This window comes from Suillus clintonianus (genome assembly GCF_016758775.1).
Source record: "Suillus clintonianus strain FC179 chromosome Unknown DEU56scaffold_56, whole genome shotgun sequence".
NCBI lineage: Eukaryota > Fungi > Basidiomycota > Agaricomycetes > Boletales > Suillaceae > Suillus > Suillus clintonianus.
This window is the reverse complement of record NW_024539280.1, coordinates 56,498-74,044: the sequence shown is the minus strand read 5'-3', so window position 1 is coordinate 74,044 and position 17,547 is coordinate 56,498. Positions and strand designations below refer to the sequence as shown.

The window sequence follows — 17,547 nt, the reverse complement described above, 5'->3', positions numbered from 1 at the left end:
AGTGTTGCGTGACTTGAGGTGGCTATGGAATCATCATTCCAGTGTTGTCTTTTCTAGTCAGACATATGCCGTTCAAGTTGTTGAACAGCCTTGCTGCGCGCCCCCAATTGTATCTCCTTGAGGCCAAATCTAGCACGGGCGCTGCGCTCAGGACTCTGCGACTATCTTTCCTTCCGTTTGGGCTGCCTATATAGGAGACTAGCTGTGTCTGTTGTATATGTCGTATACGCGGGTGACCCTTGACCTTAGACCTCAACTACAAGTATGGCTCTTGTCAAGTCCATCCTCCGCCGCTTCAAGGGCAAGAACGCAGAGCATCAAGGTCTGTCTTCTATTCTGTGTAATTCTGGTCTTTCAACTCGTTTCTTCTGCAGCTTCTCCACAACTCTCCAACTTGAATGATGGGCCACCTAAGGCTGAGGGTGGTTTCTGGAAGAGGTTTGATTGGCGGTTGATGTGCGCTTTGGTCATCCCAGTGATACTGGAGACTTTAGATTATACGGGCAAGTCATTTCTGTTTTCTTCTGCCTCTCGTCTCACCCTATTGGAACACCCAGTCGTCGCCACTGCGCAACCTCGTATTGCAGTAAGTTTTTATTATCTTCAATCTGCCAGTCCTTGAAATCACTTTCAGTCTGTATTCAATGCTCTAAACCTGCAAAGGTACAGATACATTTTCAATTGCGACATGGGAATTCTACTGACTTTCCACTGCTAGCTACATTGGCACGTCATATTTGTTAGCATCAACAGTTTTCTTGCCCTTCTTCGCGTCCATTGCCGATATCTATGGCCGTCACTTTGGACTTCAATTGTCTCTTCTATCTTTCCTTGTTGGCAGCGCCCTCAGTACGGGAGCTGTCAATATGATAATGCTTTTGGTTGGTAGAGGAATAGCTGGTATTGGAGCTGCTGGTTTGTTGACAGTACGTGTACTCTTTGTGTTGAAGAACAACATTCTGATCATTGTTAAGATTGTGCGGACAATATTGTCAGATTCATCCTCGCTGGACACGAACAATATCCAGCAATCCTCCATGTTTATTTTGTATTTTATCGGCTTCAGTATAGGCCCCGTCATCGGTGGTTACCTCATTACTGTCAGCTTCCGCTGGGTGTTCGCGATCAAGTATGGATTTCACGGTACACTTGATGAACAATGTTAACAGAAATATAGTATTCCATGCGTTGCTCTTGCCATGGTTTTGTGTTTCTTTTTGCTCCGCAAACGTGTAAAAGGTGCTAAGCCATCTGAGGAACTTCCAAATTCCGCCACGTCTATGACATGGATCGCTAAGCTAGCCCTCATCGACTGGATCGGAACGTTCCTCTTCGTTATAGGAGCCATCCTCATTCTGCTTGCGCTGAACTGGGGTCCCAATGACGACTGGAAGACTACCCGTGTCATAGTCTGCCTGGTTATTGGTGTCATCTTCTTTGTGACCTGCATTCTTTGGGAGCTCGCCTTGGAGCGGAAGCACCAGGCTTCTACCGTAGCAATTTCGGCACTCTATCAGGTGCAGCCTATGCTGCCTCTCGAGCTTTTCCGGTCCTACGACATATGTGCCTTGCAGTATGCTTCCTTCGTATCTGGCATCGTCACATTTGTGATGTTCTACTTCGTCGCAATATTTATGACTGTGGTCACTGGTTTACCGCCTGATCAAGCCGGTATACAGCTTCTCTATTTTGCTCCTGGCATTGTATGTTTTTGTACTACATCTGATTATCAATGTCTCACTGTTATGACAGGGATGTGGTAGCTTGGTATCCATACGGTTGATCAAGCGTTTCAGACAGGTGGGATTATTTCGCTAAACGTACATATCTAACAATCCTTCCAGCCGATATATCCAATCGTTGCTGGATCAATCGTCATGACTGTTAGTTTGGGTCTCATTCAGATGGGCATGCAGAAGAATGTGCAAGGGCTTGTTGATGGGTAAGACGTTCTCTATATCGGTCGAAAGCAGATTACTTCCATCCAGCCTTAGTTTCATGTGTGTGGCAGGTTTCGGGGTTGGTCTACCAGCTGGCCCTGTTGTCGTTCAAGCACGTTTTTTGATGCCAGACCACGTCGCCGTAACCAACGCTCTGATGCTTTTCGTGAGTTCTGTCAGCATGCCATATGGTGCGCATATTCAAATGATGTCCCGGAGTTCCGCGCCCTCGGTGGAACCGCTGGTCTAGCGCAGTGCTTCACTGTCATGAACGCCAAAGTCAACTCCTATGTTGTAGGGCAGATACGAAGCGGCGTCGTCTCAGGCTCTGACCTCGACGTCCTTGAAGCGCTTTACAGCAGTGGTGGCCTCAACTCCATCCAGTCGCTCGAAGGTCTGCCACCGGTTGTTCAGCAAATCATTCGCGATGCTTACAGGAACGGTGTCCGTTGGAGCTTCATCTCCCTCATTCCTTGGGCCGGCTTGGCAGTCATCCTGTCTTTGTCCCTTTCCAAGATCCCCGATCCTGATGCTCAGAGGACCGGTCATGATGAAGAAATGAAACTACCAGAAAGAGACGAGACGCAAAAGCCTTTTGATGAACAGGGTGAAGAACGTGATGGTACCCTCATTCAGCAGCAGGATCGTTAAAACTTTGTTGAGACTTCCATGACCCCGCGAAATTTGATCGCAGTGAACTGGTAGAGGCTGTCAAATGATTCGTATTCTTCTTCTCAAACTGAATTATGCATTTACTCTTTCCTCCTATCCTATACCCGCCGTACAAGTCATGGTGTCGTTATGTCCACATAAATTTCCTATCTAATCTACCTCCTGATTGCGTCCTGATGACTTTCTGCCTAGCTCACTGATCCACATATGGAGGAGTCAAAATGACGCCATTCAAGCTGCCTGCGACCTTTGCACCAAGCTCTGGAGAACTTTCACCGCGTCCCCAAACTGACTACTCTCATCATTGTTCGCTGTCTCTTCAGAGATTGGTGGACGGACCCCCCTTTCAGGAAGGTAGTTTGACCACACTGGTTTTCCGCCGCGTATGACACATATACCATAAGATGTCTTATAGTAGTTGAGTGGCGGGGCACCTTGCTCTACGGCAGGATCCTGCATGACTGGGTTCCAGATATTCTGGAGTGTGTTGATGACCTGGTCGATCTCGGCAGCAGCGTCAGAGACAATCAGGGGTGCAGCGGCAGCGGATAGTTGTGGCTCATATTGTTGGCGTGTTTGAGAAGTGATAGAGAGATTCTGAGGGTTTGACGCCAATCTGGAAAAATTGTGCTCGAAATTGGCGACCTCAAGTCCAGCGAAGCCGCTGCTGATCCCTAAATACAGTCAGTACAGCGGCATTCGATCCAGCACGACACATACTCACCCTGACGAAAAATGATTCGGTCTTCGGTTGACATTGCGTACTACTTTGATTTCGCACTAGTAGGTGATGATCGATGATGGTCTAGCGATATCGATAAGGAGCGCAGTTTGTTCCATCTTGGCTACGGAGCTACGTTTGGATGCATTAGGGTGTGCAGGCACGTAAGCAAAACTTTCCTTTCTTGTCTTATAATAAATTCCTTAGTTTTACGTAATTGATATTTACGACGTCATTGAGTCTTGGAAATAAATATCGAATGTTTGGAGTAAGTGCTTCTTCACCTCAACCTTTACTCTACCAAAACCAAATGAATTCCAGCTCAGGACCTCTCGCTGACCACGTTGTTGCATACCCGCCCGCAGCTCATGCTGTCCCGAGAGGAATTGTCTCCTCCCAACCGTCTTCATCATCCATGTTGTTGTATCCATCTCCACAGGAAGAGGAGAAAACACACTCGCCGATGCGTTTGAGAGGCGGTTGCATTCCTTGCCCTGTAAGTAGTTGTTCCGAATTGCAAAAAAGATGAGCTGAATTCAAGCGTCAGGGCGGAGGAATGTGCTTCATCATTCCATGCCCATGCTGTTGTTGAGACTGATTAATCACCTTGACGCGCAGTACGTTCAAATGGCAGAGGGTTTGTGGTCATCAGTGTCTCGAGTTTCGACTAGACTCGTGGCCAGCCTGGCGTATACTACCACGGATGCTCGAGTGGAAATTTTCTTACTATCTCAAATTGACGTTATGATAGTTACTGCTTCAGACTGGCTACGAGTCTAAGTTTCAACATAAATGTATCCATCTCGCATCTGCGTCTTCATACATATGATTTTTATCTCTCCACAAACACCGTGCCAGCTTCCCTTCACACCTGGATTTTTTGAAGCTTTTCCTGCCAGCCAGCTTTCGCCATTCAATATAATCACCTACATACCCGTGAGTCATTTTTGGGCTCCATCGCAGCAAATGACTTTGAGAGTAGCTTTCTTTTTCGACTACGTCTTGGACTCGATCAAAGCTAGTACAGCTCCTTCGGTGTGTGGGGGGTATCAAGTTGGAATACCGATGAGACTAACATTGATCATGAGTATCGTTCTAGCTTTAACTCTTTTTTGATGCAGAACGTCTCTGGAAAGTAAAGCGTACGAGCACCATAGATCCTCGTGGACCGCACAATATGAGGCAGAACAGAGATGCAGGCCCATGAGGGAAGCTACTGTAACCCTAAATCTAAATCGGGGGTAGTATATGTATGAGCAATGATGCCGACGTCTAACGTTTCACGGGAAAGCGGAGTTGAAAATTAATAAATCACAGTGCGCACAATATTGTTTCGACTACATACTTAGTATCCCGACATGATGGCCGCCAATTCCACTGATATAATGTGGGGTCCGGGGGTCATTGGTGAGTCTTCCAACAGTTCAGTTTGCCTCTATATTGACTTTAGACCAAGGATTCGTTATAGCTACAGCGTATAGACTTCTGATTCAGCCTCTACTACCCAAAATTGACCTACAGAATTATAAAGGTTCTATGGGACAGCTTTCGGGCAGTACATCTTCTACTTGAAATATTTCTCGCAAGATTCAAAAAGACTCAAATTATTTGTAAGTGGGAATTTTGTGCATCCACAGAAGTCTTGACTTAATGACATCTGTGATAGATCATGATGGTCTTGTATGTAATTTCGATGATGCTCGAGTACACTCATGACCAATGACGATGTCTCGCAGTTGTCTCGGAACAATAAACGAATTCGCCTTGATAGGGATGTACTGGTCTATCCTTATTTCGTGCCGCCGTAGCACGTCCCTTGTGTGCACGACTGAACTTCCGTGGTAAGTCGACAGACTTGTTACTGGGTACCAAACCGGCTCATTGAGAGGATAGGCAGATGCTAGCAAGTACATTTGCGTTGGTTTAATACTACATATTGAACATGGCTGCTGTAGCTGGGGGTATTTATGTCTGTAAGTCTTCCATATCTTGCTGCTATCAATTTTCAATAACATCAATAAGTGTCTGATAGTGTTCGCAGTTCACTGGTATGTGTTTCCCATGGCTAGGTTTTCCGCAGCATGATACCAAAAAAATTTCGACTGTCGAAAGCTTTTATATACATAGAGTGTGGATAAGTGAGTCGTTCAGAATCTGCTCGACCATGAGTTTTGATTTTGATGTCTTTCTTCAGTCACGGAACACAATCGCTTAATCACAGGCATAATCGTGAGACCTCGTTTACATTATTTATTTCTCGGATAGCCATAACACCAACCTTCAGTGCGTGTTCGCCACTACATCACTCGGTCAGTTCTTTTGATCCCACATACTCAACATCTGACTCTTGAGCATTGTAGTATTTGGCATGAGTGCGTCCGTCTATCATCCCTAAGTCAATGTTCTGATATGCTGTTGTATTCGTCTCTAGTCACAAGCGGTTTAATGTGAGCTCTGGTCCTTGAGTCTGCATGATTTCTCATATATTTTTGAAAGATTCTTTACGAGAAGCCCTGCAGATCTATTCGGCAAAAAGGTTAGCCATGAAATAGTCTTGAATAAACTCAAGGCATTCATGCTTCAACTCAGTGGGCTCAGGGCTCCGCAGTCGCTGGTGCCTTGTGTGACATTCTCATTACAGGGACAGTCTGGTGGTTTTTACGTCCGGCACGAACAGGCAATGTGCGGTACGAGTATCTACCTTGGTCTTGTGGTCTAACTCATGCAGGGTTATGTGGTTGAAGAAGGCCGAATTATCTCGAACAACTGACGCAAATGTTTGTCAACATGGGTTTATTTTCTTGGTATGTGTAATGTCACAAACATGTCGAACATTCTTGTCTCAATGTTCTCCAGCATTGTGGCAATCACGATGGTTGTACTCGTAAGTCCTGCCGTTCATACAACATGTCGAAGATAATTATCAGTACGGTTTCAGTATCAGGTCCAGAATAGTCGTCTTGATCAGTTCTATTCCGCCGTTCCTGGATCACTGCTAGGGAAAAGTTGGTATTTTGCGTACTGCACTGTGCAAACACTAAAACCCTTGCCTTAGCCTATTTGAATTCGATGATGGCAGTGTAAGTGGATAGACTTCTTCACACAAAGCGCACTTAATTGGGGGATTTGTGGCCAGGCTCAATGCTAGGAAGTCAATTCGCGAACGGCAACAACTTGAAGTTGGCCTCAGTTCAATGGAGCTTCCTACCATACCTACCATACGTTGATCTTTCGCTTGTGTTAACAGAAATATGACTGTTATTACGAATGTTACAGGCTTGCACCTGTAGTCGTAGGTTGGTCAATAGGGTCTCTGGACCTGCCGCACCGCCTGCATGTATGCATGGGGAGTACAAACGACGCGTCCGCGCACTCACTATCGTTCCGTCGTCGACACCCCCGCTGGTTAGTTGCTGTTCTTATTTACCTCATAACAAGTTTGTGGTTATTCTCTAGTTTTTCCTGAGTCATCGATTATTGTCCGATGGGGCTGTGCCCTACGATAAACAGCACCTACTACGTTTCGCTGTATCCGTGTGTGTATCTGTGAGTAATATATGTATACTGTTCAATGGCTCTCACTTGGAGTGCATCGAGGCCAAGGTGACATGGGTATGGTTCTTCCGAAATACAACACATCTATTCTTCTTCCTCATCGGCTGGGGGTGACATCTCTGAAGATGGTCTCTAGCCGTCTGATCTTGACTATGAACTTCAGTGCGGACTCATGTACTTTGGCTGGTTGAGGAGGTATTTGAGGTCGTGTGCGCGTGTTCCTATCTCGTTATTACTCGTCCTCTTTGTCTGCTTTCTTACTGTTTCTTTTAGTTTGAGCCGAGATGGCTATCGAGGTACTTAAGCACTTGAACTTGTAAGGGCATAGATGGAAAATACCACTTTCACACTTCATAGGTTCGGGAGGAATCGCCTGGTTTCCTGTTCACGGTTCAATGCGGAATATTGCAGCTGCAGCTCCGCACTAGCCTTGGGATTAGGCGCGATTTCCCCCACACAAACACATCTCTGCACGTTGATTCATGTCAATGCTGACAAGAAATGCGATTCGTCAGAGCTTGATCTTTCAGGTGAAAATGGCGGGTTAGCAGCTTTTGTGGTACACGATCCTGAAGGCCTCCAGGGCTTGAGAAACGTTAAATGGTTAACAACCTGATCCTGGTCAAAATGTGCATAGGAGAAAGGTAAAGGACCCAGGATAGTTGTAATCGCATGCATATACATGGCGTGGCATAACAAGAGTCAAGTGTGATACCTAGAGATATACAAGTTACCGCCCAGCGCCAGGGACGTTGCGCCTTTCCCGCCGGGGACGCTCTGGTTGCTGGATGACAGTCTGTACGATAGTTACAGGGATAGAGTCGAAGTTGAGTGCCTTGAGAAGTTCCTGGGCAAATTTCAGATATCAGCATAAAATTCTCTCCAAGAAACGAAAGCGGAGATAGCTTCAGGGGAAATCGTAATACTTACAGATGTGTCCTTGTCAATCTCCAAGCCTGTTGCGCTGGTATCAAGAGCAGACACCTCGGGCACGTAGTTATCCTTTCGCTCGCGCTCTTCTTCCTGGAGCTTGAACGAGATACCGCGGACAGGCCCGCGCTGGATACGCTTCATCAAGTGGGTGGTGAAGCCAGAAACCTTGTTCCGGAGGCGCTTGGAGGGGACCACAGCCTGCGGAGAAAGAATGAGAAGACACAAGCGGGCAGAGTGGACAGATACTAACAACTTCATCAATGATGCGCTTGTTGGTGTGGAAGTCGAGGGTCAGGCGGGGGTAGCTGTGCGTCATATGTCAGAATAGGTCACTGCTCCAGCTCAATCATTCATCATCTGTCTTGCCAGACTTCTCGTCCTCCATCCCTGAGACCCGAAAACCAGTCAACCGTTAGAGATTAGACTTACTATTTTTCGATGAGCACACGGGCAGCCCTCTTGGTGGTTTTGGTACGAACACGGCCCTAATCGCGGCCTCAAAAAATAATAACGTGTGTCTAACACAAACACGCACCATTTTGTCGGATTTTTATTGTCGAGGACGTTGACGGTGTCGATGCCTTAAGGCTAAGATCGCGTAGGCGAAGCTCTCGGTAACTTCCGCAGTGGCTGAAAGGTACTATACAGTCGCACAGCCACTGCTTCAGCCTTGCAATCAAATTGGCTCCAGTCCATAAGGTCAGTCATCCGGCACATCCTCAAGGCCAGCAAGGTGAGCCCGCCTTAAGGTCTACCTGCGACATGGTGGTGCTGTGTTCTGGACTTGTCCAGTGCCATGCCATGCTTTCTCGCAGCTCGTCTTGACTCGCGCTTTCCTTAGCACGACACTCAGACGAGCATAGGTACTCACATCGCGTTTGATAGTGTTACCCTTCCCATCCTGCTTCGATACTCGAAAATTCAAAATGGTCCGCGTATCTGTACTTGTGAGTGTTTAATTTGTTCTGGTATGGTGAGTCTGATCGTGATTTTGTATTAGAACGACTGCCTTGTAGGTTGACCGCATCTATGAAGGGAGACATGTTGATTTATCGGATTATTAGAACAACATTGTCAATGCTGAGCGCCGGGGAAAGCGCCAGGTTCTTATCAGGCCTTCGTCGAAGGTCATTGTGAAGTTCCTCTCTGTCATGCAGCGCCATGGTGGGTCTGCGTTTTCTGCTGATATTTCTCATTCATTGCTTTGTGCAATTCTCGGAGTTATAACTACGATTGCCGAGGCTTTACTTTCTACCCGGCCTTCGTTTTAATTCTCCGAAATATCAACCGTCTCTCAAAACCAAACAACGCTGATCGTCTCCGTCTCACGGATCGGGGTTCACTGTAGAGTCTACACCATTTTTCAACTTTACTCGTTCTTAGTCATATGGGCGCAGAATACTGACTTTGATGTGTTACCTCAGGCTATATCGGTGAATTCGAGATCATCGATGATCACCGCTCTGGCAAAATTGTGATCCAACTCAACGGCCGGCTCAATAAAACGGGTGTCATCTCACCACGTTTCAATGTCCAAGTTACCCAAATCGAGTCATGGGTTAACTTGCTCCTCCCTGCCCGTGGTTTCGGGAAAATCATCTTGGTACGCTGTCCTGAACTTGAGATTAGAACACAGGCTGACTTTTATGGTGATGACAGACGACTTCATCAGGAATTCTTGATCATGAGGAGGCTCGTCGCAAGAACGTTGGTGGGAAGCTTCTGGGATATGTCTACTAGAGTTGTATGCTATGTCGCCCCAAAAACTACGCCATGCATGCTATGCATGTTTCCTGAGCCCAGATAACTGTTTTTGTGTGATTTCCTGTATATATTGAGGATGAGCTGAGCATAACGTGGACAAATAGAGCGACATTTCGGTTGTTGGCGGTATACACTTCTACCATATATACGCGCCTTCGTTCTGTTCTCGTCAACAGGCATGACGCTTCCTGCAAACGACGCCTTCTCGTTAGGTCTCGCACACGACCAGCCCCGTCGCTCGAGCTCGCGAGCTCGCACTTCGTCGCTCCCACGTCGCTCCTCTTCCCCCAAAATATCTTTTTCTCCACCTTCTTCCACGTCGAGCAGCATCGTCTTCTCGTCACAGTCAGCAAATGGAATGCCTGCAAAGAGGGGACATAAACGCAAGGCATCTGCAAGAAATGGTTCCCAACAGCTGAAACAGAACGGAGAGGCGACGATAGAGGAACTTATAGAGGAGGTCGACGCGCGGATAGCACGCGAGCGCAAGCTGTCCCCCAACGGCTCACCTGATAAGCGCAAGACAGTAAAAAAAGAGATTGATTGGGAGATTCCTCGCAAGGTGTTGCATTCATCCATTGGTGTGTAAATCCTCCCCTCAAGGTTTCTTGCATATCTAGTCTGACGAACAGTTTTTGGCAGGTTTCTTTACAATATATCTATACACCTCCCAAGGCAACCCACAAAAAGTTGTTATTGCCTTGAGCTCTGCCCTTGCTATTCTTGTTCCAATAGATATTCTCCGCCTAAAGTACCCCCTCTTTGAACGCGCCTTCGAGAAATGTGTTGGGATCTTTATGCGCGATAGTGAAAAGGCAAGTGTGACAAACGCTAAGCATGCATTCTGGCCTCACGTACCGTCAGAAATCATCCAATGGGGTCATATGGTATATTCTCGGCGCCAACACCGCGCTAATCGCATTGCCTCTCGACATCGCAGTCGTCTCAATCCTTATGTTTGTGCCTTTCTCCTGTTTTGCCCTCCCCTATTCATCGTACTCCAACAGCCTTTCTTGGGCTGATACGGCCGCATCCACTTTCGGCCGTCTCTGGGGGCCACTCACGCCCCCGCTCCCTGCACGACTCCTTGGTCTCCCCCTTGCCTCTCGTAAAAGTCTGGCAGGCTTCATCGCAGCCTCACTCACAGGCGCTGCGGCCGCCGCCGGATTCTGGACGTGCCTCGGCCCGATGAGAGACAACTTGACGTGGTCCTGGGACGCTGGTGTATCGAGTGCGTTTAGCGGCGGGAGTGTGGAAGGTGGGAAGGTTTTCAGTGGGTGGGTAGGTCTTACTGTTGTGACTGTGTGTGCGGGTCTAGTTTCGGGTGTTGCTGAAGCACTTGGTGGGTGTCTTTATCCGTCGCCTCGTGTTGTTTGCTCATTTTGGGATGCAGATTTGGGCTCTGTGGACGATAATTTCAGTCTACCAATCATCGCTGGTGGCTGTCTATGGGGACTCTTCAAAGTCCTTGGCTGGCTAGGCGACATCTTTTTATGATTCCCATGTTCAAGTTCTCCGCTGTGATCTTCGCCTTCAGCTTCAATAATCGGATACTTCCAATTTAAGTGCTCCATACGTTCAATTCTCCAGTAGTGGATATTTTACCTGACATAGTGATGACGAGAGTGTGACACGACACGATCATGACGATGGATGATATATTAACCGATTTCATGCGTTTGTCTGTGCTGCTTATAATGTGCTGGTTAGTAGAAGTAGAGTACTATAGTCATTCATCCGTATACCAAATTCAAGCTCTTTTTGTGTCTCTGTCAGTGTCAGCTACATGTCAGACCAATCAGATCTTGTCCAGGGGAGCACAGTAACACCAGCCGCCAACATGCAAATGTCATTAGGAGCAGAACGAAGAGGTAAGTATGAATGTACCGTAACATCATGAAGCAATCCAAAGTGAAAAATGTGTTCAACCCAGCAACACCGAAAATAAAGCAACAAAACACAGTCGAGTCCGAAGCATTATGATCTCTACCCGCTGACGCGACCCGTATACCCAGCAGCACCGACATACACCCCCTCGGCTGTCATCACGGCCGCATGCCCGCCAGGGGTGATCATCGCGACATGCCCAGTTGGCGTGGCACTCGCTGTGAAACCTCCATGGGTGCGGTATAGTGATCCTGCGCTCGCATGTGTAGACCAGAAGCTGTCGTATGTCAACGGGCTGCTCCCGTTCCCGTTCCCAAACGGAGACTGGGAGTTGGTACTGGGCTGCGAATGAGATACCTGGGGGTTAGACTGATTTTGGAGTGATGTTGCGTGGTAGGATTGGGTGAAGGAATACTGGGGAAGGGGTTGGGGCATGAAGGGGTTGGGTTGGGGATGGGAGGACTGCCGATTGAGGGGCATGTAGGGGTTGTAAGGCTGAGATTGTGCGTGTGTTTGAATCAGGGTTGGTGTTTGGTTGTGTGATGGAGCCTGGGACTGAAGTTGAGGTTGGGACTGCATTTGCATCTGAGTGAACCTCACCATAGTTGCTGGGTCGCTGAAATCGAGGGGGCTGTACGGAGGGGCTACCGTCGCTGAATTTGGTGGTTCCTGGGAGGCAGTATCGGATTGCGTGCTGGGGTGAACAGGGGCGGGTGCAGGTTGAGACGGCTCCTGGGAGGGCGTCTTCTCGGGGAGGGTCTGCATAGTATGTAGGGGCAGAGTAACAGATTTTGAAGTGTTATTGGTGAACGGATTTTGCACGGGAGTCGGTGCTAATTCAACAGGGGAATCATGCGGGGATGTAAGACCTCGAGAATTATCAGTGGGAGATGCTTGGCTATTGACGACCTGCTGTGATATCTCGTCGACCGCCATGGGTGCGGGAGGTTCTGGGGCGGGTGCAGTGGGTGGCAGTGAATTCGTAGATAGCAGAGGGACTGTTTTTACAGGTACAACAGGACGCAGCCCGCGTACCTGCGAATGATGGAAATACAGGTTCTCGACCTCGTTCAAGTTTTGGCGTTGCTAATGAATCGACGGTCGGGCCACATCAACTAGCAAAAAATGATAAAAGAGCGTACCCATCCGTGCTCAACCTTGAGCTTTGCGTACTGCAGGCGCATCTGTAATTGTTTCGAGAGCTGGGATTATCGTGTGTTAGGGATATGCATGGAGCATGTCAGCCATCGGAAGGCATAGAAAACGTACGTGGTTTGCTTTTGCTCGCTCCAAGGTTTGCTTTCGTTTCTTTTGCTCTGCTTCGTTTGGCTGGGGAGATGCTATAGTGACCATGGTAAGGAAAGCTTGCAGGTAAGTTGGTTGCAGAGACTGGCAGAGTGAACTAAACCACAAAGATCTTAATAGTAGAGCTTCCTCATTTGGACTGCCGCCGGATTATCCTTTTCGAGTTCATCGTGAACGCTGCGGAAGATGATGAGCAGGCTTTGATGGACAAGTTTACTGCACTCGAACCAACGCGGCTTTATTCATCATCGACGTCGGCTACAAACAAGAGGGCAAGCAGGACAAAACCTATTTCTCGATGGATTGGCAAGCTACCTGCCGACATTCACTTACTGGTCCTTAACCACCTTCCCATCCCCGACATCTCTGCCTATGCTCGAGCGTCAAGGGCAACCGCTGGTTTATCTCGCGACGAGAAATTATGGGAACGACGATGGAATGATTTAGCTATTACTCGGAATGCCCTGGATGACACGTTAGACGACCTTGAATCCAAGCAAGAGCCAAAGGCTAACACTCATTCGCCTCCTACGATACCTGTGGATGATGATTTCGGAGAATTCACGTCTGCCCCGCGCACGCCATCTATTCCATCTCTCTCAGCTGCATTTACATCTTTTGCGTTCACAGACGCATCTCCAGGAAAGCAGACTTTCCGCGCCCGGTATACGCGCGCTCATTTAATTCTCAAACAATGCTTGGCCCCTCTACATCAGCCACCACATGCAGTCCTTTCCGCGCTCACACCACTCATAGGCACATCTTTGTTGTCCCAGGCTCGTTCTCTCCGCCTACTCAGCTTCTTTCTCTCCCCCCGCGTCCAATCCGTAAGACATTGGGACATTCTTCTCGCCGCTCTGAAGGCTGCTGTAGATCGCTTTGACGTATCACTTCTGACAGCATTTGATGCTGCTGATTCTCGTGGAGATGAAATGATGATGAGACAGGCTGCTCATGCCAGCTGGGAGGTTTGGCCTGGGTTTGGGGATTGGGAAATGGGCAAGGTATGGGCTGAGAAGCGAGAGATATTGTATGAGCAGGGTCGCTGGAATCCGCTAGCTAATTTTACGTGAGTAACTAACATGATCTGTATCTTTCGAGTGTTCAAAATAATGAGGTGCACAGAGACGAAAATACCCTTGACTTCACACCTATGGATGAATTCATGGCTAGTATTATACGCGCGCTGGAAGAACATGGCACGAGGGCTGTGTTTGTCTTTCCGCCAGCTGCTGGAGTCCTTATTGGGTTCGCAGAGCGCGTTGCTAACGAAGTTGTAAGTTTATGTCATATCCATTTCTCCACCATTTCACAACTATGGGTGTGTGCAGGTTGGTGAATACATAGCTCCGCTGCTGACACGTGCCAGAGAGATATCGAATGCTCTCTATCTCACTGCCGCGGCTGCCAGCTTCAGGGAATCATGGAGGATTGTGGACGTTCTCACTACCGTGTCTAGTAATTTCAGCGGCAAAGGTAAAGACAAGGCAGAAGATGTCGTGTAAGTGGTAAAATTCCTGGCATACTCGCTCTTCTACCTTACCTTAATATTGCTGCATTTTCCCGGAGTACCGTTGGAAGTATTGCTAACTACGCGAATCTGCAGATTTATGATGTTTGAGCCAAACATGGACGAATACCTTGATGAGGAAATAGAATCATTAAAACAAGCATTCGAGGTGATATGCAAAGAGTGGGACCGGTCGGTACGTGTCTCCCTTCCCACTCCCGACGGTCTTTTTCAACCCCGACCTTTTAACTTGCAGACATTAGCACTTGCATCACATAGTTCACCCACGCAAGCACACCAGACCCGCTTCCTTACTGCGCAGAATCCAGCTCTCATGAAACGCACCGTTCTAGCGTCATTCACTAACGTGCTCTTATTACCCGTAACCATAGTCCCGCGTACTGTTGGTGCGGGAGTGGTAGCTGTAGGGGGAGCTGTAGGGGGAGCTGTTGGTGCCGTCGGCACAGGGATGGTCCAAGGCATTGCGATGCTTAATCCACAGCGGTGGGTCGGTGGCACTGGATCGGTGAACAACGCAAAAGAGTACGCCAGCTTTGGGGGCGCCGAAGGAGAGGCCGCTATCTTTGAGATCGGTGCAGATGATGAAGAGGGAGGGGATGATGGTGTCGACGAAAGTTCGATGGCGCCATGTAAGTATTGGTTGTAATGTGGATTAGGAGACTCATCAGCCACAGCATCCACACGGGATACTACTTCGATTGCTAGCACGAGCACAGCTGCAGCTTACTCTGCACCATCTACATTTGGCACCTCTCAACCAAACGTAGCTTTATCTACATCTGCGACAAAACCAACACTGGCGCCAACAGAAAATCTCGATCTCTTGTTGTCCCTCGATGTTGCTCTCCAGTTAATTCACGCAGACCGCGATGCGCTCAAACGACTAGAGACATTTGCGTCGTACCCTGGCCAATATGGAATAAGGGTAAGAGAAACGATTGAAGAAGCATTCTGCGAGATGCTTGGGGTATTGTGTAACAGGCATCTAGAGAAAGGTTTCGGGATGTAAGTAACCTATTTTGCTTGTCCGCCACTCGCTTGTATGTGTGTCCTAAGGTAACCTTCCGCATTGGCAGAGCAACGGAACGGATGAATTCATACAAACCATCAGAACACGAAGAAACTGCCAGTGTAGCGCCGCTACTACAATTTTTTGAGCTCGTCCACGTCGGGGATACGATTCAAAGCATGGTACAAGTATTCTTTGACAAGGAGCTGGTATGTACATTTTGAAATCACGGCGTTTCTCCCGACTCTGCTACCTGTGTCAGGCTCCACACATCGACAAAACGGACTTCCTGAATGTGGTCGTGAGAGAAAAGAAACGCTTTGAAAACACGCTCGATGACTGTGTTGCTGCAGGGCTAAATGCTGGAACACAGGTGCTAATGAACCAGGTGTGTAGTTTTGTGCTTTCCCAATCTTTCTTGTTAAAACCACTGCTGCGTTAGGTTGAGCACATTATCCTGACACTGACAAAACCACGGGAATATTATCCCCCTGAAGACGCTCCTCTAGAATTGGGTCCCACTCCGGGCTGTACGGAAGCTATCCGGTGCCTGGATACGCATTGTAGGCTTCTGAAGGGCAGCACGAGCAAGGAGGTGCTTGAAGTGTTCTACCAAGAGGTCGGAATTCGGTTATTGGCGTCAGTATTTAAACGTCGAGACACTTGCTGTGGGAGGCTGATATTGGGCACAGTATACTGCAGAAGCATATCAAGCGTCAGATCATCTCTCTAAATGGCGGATTCCAGGTCATTGCCGACCTCAATGCTTATTACTCCTTCGTAGCTTCTCTCAAGGCCGGTTCATTTTTGCTGATTTCAGTAACATTGTGCCTGATCTCTTGTGAACAGGTGCCCAATATTACTGCGGATTTCTCGCATTTAAAAATGTTGGGACACGTCTTTGTTGTGGAAGACGCAAAGGATCTGGCACAGATCGTGAGAGATGTAACAAGATACGGTGGGGCGTATCGACCCGAGGTATGCTGTTTTCTACCGCTATAGCGGACCGATTCCGAATAACCACATTTTATCTAGGATATTTATGAGTTTATTCAACGACGCGCTGATTGGAAAAAGATTGAGAAGACGGTAGACAAGACGATGTATAACCTGAGCTTCAAGGAAGATTGTGTTGTTTGCTGAGGTCAGGGCCGGGTGTGTCATGACGCTACGTACCAACTGTGTTATTCATGTGTTCTGATGCCTTTCATTGCTCGATGGATCAGAACATGACGTCTTTGAAAATGATACTGCTGACAACTAAAATAACCTCGTCATTAAACGATAAAATTATTTTTCCCCGTCTGTGGGCCCTCTGGGCTAGCCTAATGTGCATATTCGGTGTGTAGTCTAAGGTGTCCTAATGCTTATTCACCAATATAGACCGACTCCCGGATCCCAAGCCTGGTCTTCAATGAACAACACCCTGTCACAACGCAATCATTTAAGTCTCGTTCTCTTCGCTAGAAAGATGTCAGACAATGTCACTGCTCCTACCAGAACTCGAACGTTTAAATTCTTATCGAAAGTCACTGGGCCCGTACGACACATTCATAATTACGGCTGGTGCTTAAGTAGGAAAGCATTTATGGAGGTAATTTGGTATGGAAGCGTTTACAAGGTTTCGAGGGTTTACGTAAGCAACCAATCGGATTTTTATCGGAAACTTTTTACATATAATTTATGGAAGCTTGAGCGCACTCGCTGCATTTTTCGGAGTCTATACATACATAGTAGTCGGCGGCATTTACATTGCATGATGTTGAAGTCCGTCAATAATTGCCTCAGCGCCTGACTTACAGTTACCTGCTCTGTGGTCATAACACGTTTGGTATAGCTCAGGACTTATTCTCGTAAAGACGAGTATATGGTGACCTGTTACCATTCCGAAGTAAATCGGCTCCCAATGGCGTGAGAAATGCAAGTCCCTGAACCCATCAATTACATGAAGGGCAAAGACCTCGACCACCGCTCGGTAAGTACATTTCCTGGTCATTCTTAAGTCGAAGTTTGCCGCCTTCGCGCATGCTGAGCTCTTCTGCGCCATTCTGCCGTGTTCGTGCCACACCATGACACCAACGCCCATCACCAAACTCCTCGACATCAACATCCCCGACTTCAGCTCCCACGGTACTACTTCTGACGCCGCCAACAGAAACAGCCGCCGCTCGCAGGTTTGGGCCTCCCAACCTCTCTGCGCCATTTCACTACCTACCCGCGGCATTTTTCC

The 17,547-nt window shown here is 47.9% G+C and overlaps 10 protein-coding genes across 10 annotated transcripts; 8 read left to right on the top strand and 2 right to left on the bottom strand.

Moving 5' to 3' along the window:
* Positions 1–117: 117 nt before the first annotated feature.
* On the top strand, positions 118–2,712 carry DEU56DRAFT_459706 (major facilitator superfamily domain-containing protein). Its single transcript, XM_041346333.1, has 11 exons — positions 118–322; positions 375–503; positions 558–586; positions 635–663; positions 719–926; positions 975–1,129; positions 1,178–1,703; positions 1,753–1,800; positions 1,845–1,942; positions 1,995–2,106; positions 2,160–2,712. The coding sequence occupies exons 1-11, from the start codon at positions 265–267 to the stop codon at positions 2,589–2,591; spliced, it is 1,824 nt and encodes a 607-aa protein (XP_041206492.1). The 5' UTR covers positions 118–264; the 3' UTR covers positions 2,592–2,712.
* Positions 2,713–3,600: 888 nt separating this feature from the next.
* Positions 3,601–4,025, top strand: DEU56DRAFT_459671 (uncharacterized protein). The gene is made up of 2 exons (XM_041346332.1): positions 3,601–3,829; positions 3,881–4,025. Exons 1-2 carry the CDS (start codon positions 3,644–3,646, stop codon positions 3,923–3,925), a joined length of 231 nt encoding a protein of 76 aa, XP_041206491.1. The 5' UTR covers positions 3,601–3,643; the 3' UTR covers positions 3,926–4,025.
* Positions 3,995–4,511, top strand: DEU56DRAFT_459669 (uncharacterized protein). The gene has a single exon (XM_041346331.1). The coding sequence runs from the start codon at positions 4,126–4,128 to the stop codon at positions 4,447–4,449; it is 324 nt and encodes a 107-aa protein (XP_041206490.1). The 5' UTR covers positions 3,995–4,125; the 3' UTR covers positions 4,450–4,511.
* Positions 4,512–4,656: 145 nt separating this feature from the next.
* On the top strand, positions 4,657–6,875 carry DEU56DRAFT_814499 (uncharacterized protein). Its single transcript, XM_041353739.1, has 20 exons — positions 4,657–4,740; positions 4,790–4,808; positions 4,865–4,943; positions 5,000–5,013; positions 5,070–5,174; positions 5,227–5,236; positions 5,289–5,306; positions 5,356–5,381; positions 5,446–5,471; positions 5,528–5,562; positions 5,618–5,642; positions 5,694–5,705; positions 5,765–5,780; positions 5,830–5,869; positions 5,923–6,020; positions 6,078–6,137; positions 6,190–6,217; positions 6,272–6,338; positions 6,389–6,413; positions 6,470–6,875. Exons 1-20 carry the CDS (start codon positions 4,692–4,694, stop codon positions 6,558–6,560), a joined length of 843 nt encoding a protein of 280 aa, XP_041206489.1. The 5' UTR covers positions 4,657–4,691; the 3' UTR covers positions 6,561–6,875.
* DEU56DRAFT_814483 (uncharacterized protein) lies at positions 6,876–7,840 on the top strand. The gene is made up of 3 exons (XM_041353738.1): positions 6,876–7,176; positions 7,228–7,269; positions 7,318–7,840. The coding sequence occupies exons 1-3, from the start codon at positions 7,061–7,063 to the stop codon at positions 7,502–7,504; spliced, it is 345 nt and encodes a 114-aa protein (XP_041206488.1). The 5' UTR covers positions 6,876–7,060; the 3' UTR covers positions 7,505–7,840.
* On the bottom strand, positions 7,235–8,470 carry DEU56DRAFT_458994 (ribosomal protein S17e). The gene is made up of 6 exons (XM_041346330.1): positions 8,357–8,470; positions 8,251–8,306; positions 8,072–8,126; positions 7,819–8,019; positions 7,318–7,735; positions 7,235–7,269 (listed from the first exon to the last, which is right to left on the bottom strand). The coding sequence occupies exons 1-5, from the start codon at positions 8,357–8,359 to the stop codon at positions 7,619–7,621; spliced, it is 432 nt and encodes a 143-aa protein (XP_041206487.1). The 5' UTR covers positions 8,360–8,470; the 3' UTR covers positions 7,235–7,269; positions 7,318–7,618.
* A 277-nt stretch (positions 8,471–8,747) lies between these two features.
* DEU56DRAFT_914556 (ribosomal protein S8) lies at positions 8,748–9,561 on the top strand (the record flags this gene model as incomplete). Its single annotated transcript, XM_041357631.1, has 5 exons — positions 8,748–8,768; positions 8,822–8,833; positions 8,886–8,985; positions 9,246–9,424; positions 9,481–9,561. The coding sequence occupies 5 exons, from the start codon at positions 8,748–8,750 to the stop codon at positions 9,559–9,561; spliced, it is 393 nt and encodes a 130-aa protein (XP_041206486.1).
* Positions 9,562–9,714: 153 nt separating this feature from the next.
* Positions 9,715–11,356, top strand: DEU56DRAFT_814474 (uncharacterized protein). Its single transcript, XM_041353737.1, has 5 exons — positions 9,715–10,166; positions 10,228–10,400; positions 10,450–10,541; positions 10,593–10,927; positions 10,979–11,356. Exons 1-5 carry the CDS (start codon positions 9,764–9,766, stop codon positions 11,080–11,082), a joined length of 1,107 nt encoding a protein of 368 aa, XP_041206485.1. The 5' UTR covers positions 9,715–9,763; the 3' UTR covers positions 11,083–11,356.
* A 215-nt stretch (positions 11,357–11,571) lies between these two features.
* Positions 11,572–12,656, bottom strand: DEU56DRAFT_914554 (uncharacterized protein; the record flags this gene model as incomplete). Its single annotated transcript, XM_041357630.1, has 2 exons — positions 11,572–12,558; positions 12,615–12,656. 2 exons carry the CDS (start codon positions 12,654–12,656, stop codon positions 11,572–11,574), a joined length of 1,029 nt encoding a protein of 342 aa, XP_041206484.1.
* A 324-nt stretch (positions 12,657–12,980) lies between these two features.
* Positions 12,981–16,460, top strand: DEU56DRAFT_740244 (exocyst complex component Sec10-like protein; the record flags this gene model as incomplete). The annotated part of the gene is made up of 11 exons (XM_041348794.1): positions 12,981–13,846; positions 13,903–14,053; positions 14,109–14,278; positions 14,384–14,483; positions 14,544–14,880; positions 15,076–15,313; positions 15,385–15,526; positions 15,580–15,705; positions 15,760–15,956; positions 16,010–16,295; positions 16,353–16,460. 11 exons carry the CDS (start codon positions 12,981–12,983, stop codon positions 16,458–16,460), a joined length of 2,721 nt encoding a protein of 906 aa, XP_041206483.1.
* Between the last annotated feature and the right edge of the window lie 1,087 nt (positions 16,461–17,547).

Bases quoted from the DNA above. Each gene is read 5' to 3' on its own strand.
- DEU56DRAFT_814499 (XM_041353739.1), top strand. From the start codon at position 4,692: ATGATGGCCGCCAATTCCACTGATATAATGTGGGGTCCGGGGGTCATT. The intron at 5,563-5,617 runs GTGAGACCTCGT...ACCAACCTTCAG, and splicing joins GCTTAATCACAGGCATAATC to TGCGTGTTCGCCACTACATC. The intron at 6,021-6,077 runs GTACGAGTATCT...ATGTGGTTGAAG, and splicing joins GCACGAACAGGCAATGTGCG to AAGGCCGAATTATCTCGAAC.
- DEU56DRAFT_458994 (XM_041346330.1), bottom strand. The intron at 8,127-8,250 runs GTAAGTCTAATC...TATGACGCACAG, and splicing joins CGTGTGCTCATCGAAAAATA to CTACCCCCGCCTGACCCTCG. The intron at 7,736-7,818 runs GTAAGTATTACG...AAATTTGCCCAG, and splicing joins AGATTGACAAGGACACATCT to GAACTTCTCAAGGCACTCAA.
- DEU56DRAFT_459671 (XM_041346332.1), top strand. From the start codon at position 3,644: ATGAATTCCAGCTCAGGACCTCTCGCTGACCACGTTGTTGCATACCCG. The intron at 3,830-3,880 runs GTAAGTAGTTGT...TTCAAGCGTCAG, and splicing joins GCGGTTGCATTCCTTGCCCT to GGCGGAGGAATGTGCTTCAT.
- DEU56DRAFT_459669 (XM_041346331.1), top strand. From the start codon at position 4,126: ATGTATCCATCTCGCATCTGCGTCTTCATACATATGATTTTTATCTCT.
- DEU56DRAFT_814483 (XM_041353738.1), top strand. From the start codon at position 7,061: ATGTACTTTGGCTGGTTGAGGAGGTATTTGAGGTCGTGTGCGCGTGTT. The intron at 7,177-7,227 runs CTATCGAGGTAC...GATGGAAAATAC, and splicing joins TTTAGTTTGAGCCGAGATGG to CACTTTCACACTTCATAGGT. The intron at 7,270-7,317 runs CTGTTCACGGTT...CTCCGCACTAGC, and splicing joins GGGAGGAATCGCCTGGTTTC to CTTGGGATTAGGCGCGATTT.
- DEU56DRAFT_814474 (XM_041353737.1), top strand. From the start codon at position 9,764: ATGACGCTTCCTGCAAACGACGCCTTCTCGTTAGGTCTCGCACACGAC. The intron at 10,167-10,227 runs GTGTGTAAATCC...AGTTTTTGGCAG, and splicing joins GGTGTTGCATTCATCCATTG to GTTTCTTTACAATATATCTA. The intron at 10,542-10,592 runs GTTTGTGCCTTT...GTACTCCAACAG, and splicing joins GCAGTCGTCTCAATCCTTAT to CCTTTCTTGGGCTGATACGG.
- DEU56DRAFT_459706 (XM_041346333.1), top strand. From the start codon at position 265: ATGGCTCTTGTCAAGTCCATCCTCCGCCGCTTCAAGGGCAAGAACGCA. The intron at 1,704-1,752 runs GTATGTTTTTGT...CTGTTATGACAG, and splicing joins TCTATTTTGCTCCTGGCATT to GGATGTGGTAGCTTGGTATC. The intron at 1,801-1,844 runs GTGGGATTATTT...CAATCCTTCCAG, and splicing joins TGATCAAGCGTTTCAGACAG to CCGATATATCCAATCGTTGC.